The sequence below is a fragment of the Lithobates pipiens genome, unplaced genomic scaffold (genome assembly GCF_037356315.1).
Source record: "Lithobates pipiens isolate NorthernLeopardFrog02 unplaced genomic scaffold, aLitPip1_a1.2 Scaffold_25, whole genome shotgun sequence".
Taxonomy (NCBI): domain Eukaryota; kingdom Metazoa; phylum Chordata; class Amphibia; order Anura; family Ranidae; genus Lithobates; species Lithobates pipiens.
The window spans coordinates 149,940,467-149,946,718 of record NW_027507787.1 but is presented as its reverse complement, the minus strand read 5'-3'; the positions used below and the strand labels follow the sequence as shown (position 1 = coordinate 149,946,718).

General features: G+C 43.2%; 1 protein-coding gene across 6 annotated transcripts in view; it reads left to right on the top strand.

Moving 5' to 3' along the window:
* Positions 1–1,023: 1,023 nt before the first annotated feature.
* The window catches only part of PLEKHS1 (pleckstrin homology domain containing S1), a 42,339-nt gene continuing 37,110 nt past the window's right edge, over positions 1,024–6,252 (top strand). For 3 of the 6 annotated variants that reach the window (XM_077454988.1, XM_077454986.1, XM_077454989.1), the window contains exon 1: positions 1,475–1,823. In XM_077454988.1, coding sequence (XP_077311114.1) covers positions 1,817–1,823 — 7 coding nt within the window. In that variant the 5' untranslated portion in view covers positions 1,475–1,816. Of the gene's footprint in view, positions 1,104–1,474; positions 1,824–6,252 lie in introns of those variants that run through there. The other 3 variants (XM_077454987.1, XM_077454985.1, XM_077454990.1) reach the window with 3 other exon arrangements.

Below are 6,252 nucleotides of genomic sequence, written 5' to 3'. Positions count from 1 at the left end.
AGTGCGGAGGACCGACACCAGCCACCCCCGCGAATGTCTAACGACCCCCCCCCCCCCCCCCAGTGCCTGGAAAAGTTGGCTGCTCAGTCTAAAATGCCCAGGCCTATTTTTTGTCCCAGTCCGGGCCTGCAGAAGCTGGTTGATAATTATAAAACCACTCAGACTCACTTAGCACAGGGGCACAGAGCAACAAACAATGATTTATTCAGAATACCAAAAGGTAAGAATCTGCAAAAAAGTTTGGTAAAATCTCTTCAATGTACATAGATCACCCAGAAGGGAATGCTTTTTTCTCAACAAACGTGGAGTTACACTTAAAAGTTTTTTTTTTAACATATGCAGTGTAAGTACTGAAATCTGATCCAGGATCAGCCTAATGTGGCCCCTGTACCCTGCACAGCACAGCTCAGGCAGCACAAGAAGCCAAACAGTTCATATATTGATGCATGCTGATAAGAGGAGAGAGCAGAGTCACAGAGAGTTAACCTTATCACTGTGCTGCTTCTCCTTTCACTGTCCATTCACAGGCTGGGGGTGGGTCCAAGACAACCTGGGCTCAGACTGAGGACATCTTGTGGCAGAAAAAACGTACTGCAGGGCAAATCTCCAGGTTGCAGGTGCATATTGCAGCAAAAGCTGGTTTTGTTATTTCACCATGGACTATTCATTTTATCTTGTTATATTTAGTTTGAGTTCTACTTTAATATTCTCTTTTCTGTACGGTAGTTACTGTTTTGTCAGTTTCCCCATGAAAGTGAATAGTCTAGATTCATTCTGCATTGTTCTGTCTCAAAGCTTTCCCGGTCTGATCGTGAAATGGCTTTGCTATAAGAGTACAATAACACGATCTCAAGGAAGTAAATGACCTGCAATCTTTACATTGTCACCTCAAAAAACGAAAAAAAAGTAAAAAAAATAAAGCGAGTGGTTTTTTGGTTTTTCCCTAGACTGGCTAAGGCGGAGGTGAAATTCCCCTGGACGACGCAGCACAGAAGGGGAATTCCTAACAGATCAAATTTCATGCAGACTATGTACATATAACAGCAGGTCGCTTAGCGTGTGACTCAGTACTGAGCAGGATCCGCTGGAGGCAACACACACCTGTAAGTATTCACCTGCCCGGCTGCACCACGCACATACAGAGAGAGTTCTAATCCATATGGCTGATCTACTAAAGACCATTCACTTAGCAAATGTCATTTTTACAATGCAAGTGAATGCTGGAAAAAAAATCGCTTTGCACAGAATACCCAATTTTGCAAAGAATTTTTATTTAAAAAAATAATAATAATTGTTATTATTTATTTATGTTTTTCTGGCATATGATTGGATGGTCCAACTCAGCAAAATTTCACCTCATTCACTAAGCTAAGTGAAAATTCCCTTCGCAACGTGAACGGGCTTTACTTCTTTAGTAAATCAGCCACATTTTGCAATTTTTTATTTATTTTATTTTGTTTATTACAGGTACTTATATAGTGCTGTCAATATATGCAGCGCTTTATATATATATTATACAGTCACATCAGTTCCTGCCCTCAGGGAGCTTACAGTCTAAGGTCCCGAACTCCCATTCATACATACACATACTAAGGTCAATTTTAGACAGGAGCCAATTAACCTACCAGCATGTCTTTGGAGTGTGGGAGGAAATCGGAGTACCTGGAGGAAACCCAGGCATTATTTTACATGCAAGCCAACATGGTGTACAGGGAATAAGTCAATTATTACGACTCAAGGAACAGGATAAGGAGGGGAAGATCTGAGGTTGGTGCAGCTTTTGCTGCTGAAAATTGCACCAGCTGCTCCAGAAACAATGTCTGGTAAGTCATTGGCTGATTTTTATTCTTAAAGGGATTGCAGGCTAGGTACATTTAAAATGTTGCAGAAATTGATATTACTTTTTTTTTGATTCATGCTGCTGCAATTACTGCGTTCTCAGCAGTGCAAAATCTGGCTCCTTATGTTAAAGCTCTGAGTCTACGGCTGGCTACCTTTAAGTAATGCAATGCACAGTACTATGGGGTTTATTTATAACAAAATTGCAGAGCTAAAGCCAAACTGCATGTGCTTTCATTCTGTGCAAATGGGGATAAATGTCAATGTTACTGGGCTATTTTCTCTCCAGGTCGAATGTTCTTTATTGATAAGAATAGCCTGTATTTGGAAAATAGCACATAGGTTGGATTTGATAGACTTGTGTCTTTTTTTCAACCTCACCTACTACCGTGTTTCCCTGAAAATAACACCTACTCTGAAAATAAGACCTATCGTTATTTTCCAGAAGGGCTGGAATATAAGCCCTACCCCAAAAATAAGCCCTAGTTTAAAATGTTTGTAAAATCCTATAATCCACTCTTTTACAGTAGAATATAATGCACAATGTGTGTGTTTCTGTAATATAATTGTGGGGAGCAGAGCTCCGGCGGGTCACAGAATCGCAGAGCGGTGCCCATAATGAAGGTATTTGGCACAATTATATTACAGAAGCACACACGTTTTACATTATATACTACTGTAATAGAGTGGATTATAGGATTTTACAGGCATTTTAACTCCGTTCACACTGCGGATTCGTGTCAGGCAGGGAGAGAGATGGGGGGAGAAGACAGCACATTACATGGTAAGACCTACCCCAAAAATAAGCCCTACTGTGTCTTTTACGGACAAAATTAATGTAAGACCCGGGCTTATTTTTGGGGAAACACGGTATGTAACTATGATTACTAGATGGAGCAGAATGTCATAATAAATATGTATTGCTTATGATCATCAGCTCCATCTTGTGGCCACAATGTGGTATTTCCTTGATTCACATTCTTAATAATGTAGTACATCCAACCTGGAGAGATAATAGCCTAGCAACATTAAATTTTGCTGCCATTTCCACAGAACAAGTAGTTTCGCAGGTTGAATATCTTTGCAACTTTTGTATAGATATACCCCTAGGTATGTATTTTTGTGCCATTTATTTAGAAAGGTACCCCCAAGCACACATACAGTGTGAGTAAGTAAATCAGAGTAAGTCATTTCAGTGCAGGAGAGGAGTCCGTACAATTGTGCAAGACCGAAGGGAAGGCTGGAGGAGGTCAGACTTAAATGTAAAAGAATTGTTCTAGAACATTATCTCTGTCAATAGAGAAGGAACAGTATGCGGCCAAACCAGAAGAGTTTCATTACATTGAAATATGACTGCCAAGAATGTCACTACCGGGAATAATGTCAGAACAGTCTGAGCAGCTTTGCTCCATCAACAGGGGTCTGTAGACAAACAAAAGCCTACAGAATCAATGGATGGGTCAGCCTATACTGTGATCAATACTATGGGTTCTGTTTCTGTAAAAAAAAAAAAAAAAAAATTGCTGTATGAACGTCTCAAGCATTCACACAGCTGTCACAAAACATGTATTTCCAATGATCATCATATCCATCTAGTGATCATAAAGTGGTATTTTCGTAAATTAGGTATTTCAGGAAAATACTGAATTATGGTCACTAGATGGAGCCGACGACCATATAAAATAGTGGCATTGGGCAAATTACGGGGAATATTTGTGTGCAAATGCTTGAGGCATTTTTTTTTTTTAGAAATAGACTCCTAGGATTAAAAGAAATACTACCGTACATCTCCAGTTCTTATATATGCAACTTCTTGCCTGGTTCACACTTATGCATTTTTTTTGTGCGTTTTCAATTTTGCAGAAACACACTACAGTCCATTTAACATGGTTTCCTATGAATGTAGTTCACATCTGTGCCTTTTATGGAAAGGGTCAGGGATTTTTTTCTGGTTTTTGGTTCCATGGACTTTAATGGATCAAAAAACGTGTATTGAAAAACGTAAAATGCACCTGGAATATCCAAACTGCATCCTGCAAGGGTGTGAAAAAGGTCTAAATCTGGCCAAACACTTGAAGATTTCCCTTGCTCAGCCCCTCCGGTTGAATGAGAGAAATATATTAATCCCCGTCCAGCATGGATGGAGGACTCTCAGCTGCCAGGCACTGTATTCTGACAGCCAGCATCCACAGCTGTCAGAATACCTGAACCATGCTGGTAACTGATTGGATGCAGCTGCTGATTGGCCAGCAATATTTTTTGTTTTTTACTATTGAAGAATGTTGGACAGGTGGGGGGCCACCTACATAAAAAAAAATTGCCAGACCAATGGCTGAAAAGTACATGAGAGCTAAGGATGCCATACCCAAGGCATGCGATTGGCTCTAATTTGGACAAAGGAGGTAGAAAATTACAAGAGCGGGGGATAAGAATTTTGTTTTATTCAGACTATTAGTTGTATCCTAAAGAGAAACTGGAATATTAGAGGGAAGGGAAGGTAGTATTGCATAACAACTTCCGTACAATTTATAACTGTTGTATCTTCAAAGCAAGTTGAACTTTTTCGAGTAATTCCTGGCAAGTTGGAGATTGTTGGTAGATAACTCACCAGCTGAAAGGATTTATTACCCGTGACTGACGTCAGCATTCTGCTGACAAGAACTCCAAATCTTCACCACCCCCAGATAGAAATCAGTGTCGTTTGGCAGTAGATGGCCAATATCCCGTACATTTCAGTAAACACGTATTTACCTTTACATTGTCAGAATAAGCTTATTGAAGGAAACACAGGGTGGGGTGATTTACTAAAACTGGAGCGTGCAAAATCTGGTGCAGCTCTGCATAGAAACCAATTAGCTTCCAGGTTTTAATGCCAAAGGATAATTTAACAAGCTGAAGCTAGATGCCGATTGGCTACCATGCACAGCTGCACCAGATTCTGAGTGCTCTAGTTTTAGTAAATCTCCTCTACAGTAAATACCAAAGGTATATTGGCACACACCACATTAACTAAGCAGATAGATCTATTTCAGGTCTTGGTTGTGGTTGTGGACAGAGGCCAGAGCAGTCGCAGATGGAAAGATCAGAGCATGCAGCTCCAGCTGAACAGACGTCTGCGCTGTGTCTGCACAGACACAGCATAGAACAGGGAGCAGATTGGTCTTAATTAACCACTTGCTTACTGGGCACTTAAACCCCCCTCAGTCCCAGACCAATTTTCAGCTTTCAGCGCTGATGCACTTTGAGTGACAATTGCGCGGTCATACAACACTGTACCCAAATGAAATTTTTATCATTTTTTTCCCACAAATAGAGCTTTCTTTTGGTGGTATTTAGTTACAGCTCGGAGTTTTATTTTTTGCTAAACAAACAAAAAAAGATGCAAAAAAAAAATAGTTTTAATAGTTTGTTATAAAATTTTGCAAACGGGTCATTTTTCTCCTTCATTGAAGTGCGCTGATTAGGCGGGACTGATAGGCTGCATTGGTGGGCACTGATGGGCTGCATTGGTGGGCACTGATGGGCTGCATTGGTGGGCACTGATAGGCTGCACTGGTGGGCACTGATAGGCATAGTTAAGGCGGCACTAATAGGCACAGATAAGGCGGCACCGATGGGCACAGATAAGGCGGCACTGATGGGCAAAGATGGGCACAGATAAGATGGCACGGATGGGTGGCACGGATAAGTGGCACGGATGGGTGGCACGGATGGGCACTAATAGGTACCACAGATAGATGGGACTGATGGGCACTGATAGGTGGCACTGATAGGTGGCTCTGATAGGTGGCACTGCTGGGCACTGATGGGCGGCACTGCTGGGCACTGATGGGCGGCACTGCTGGGCACTGATGGGCGGCACTGGGGTGCAGCACCTTTGAGGCAGATTTTGGGTGGCACTGTGGGTGGCACTGCTGGGTGGCACTGTGGGTGGCACTGTGGGCACTGCTGGGTGGCACTGTGGGCACTGCTGGGTGGCACTGTGGGCACTATGGGCACTGCTGGGTGGCACTGACAGGGGGCACTTACTTTATTTCAGGATGGCACTGCGGGTGGCAGGTGGGCACTGGCAGGGGGCAGGTGTCCGCTTGAATTGTTGGCCGTGATCGGGAATGATGTCCCGAACATGGCCGCCGGCGATCGGCTTTTTTTTTTTCTCCTCGCGCTGTCAGCACGAGGAGGAATACTAGCCGATTACCGGCTCCGTTTTATCACATGATCAGCTGTCATTGGCTGACAGCTGATCACGTGATAAGGGGTCGGGATCGACCCCTTACACGGATCGGTGATCAGGCGAGTCTCACGGACTCGCCGATCACAGAGCGCGCCGCGCGCGCCCCTCAGGGGGCGCGCAGGCCGCTCGTAACCGGGACGACGTCAATAGACGTAGTCCCGGCAATCTAGGTCCGCGCT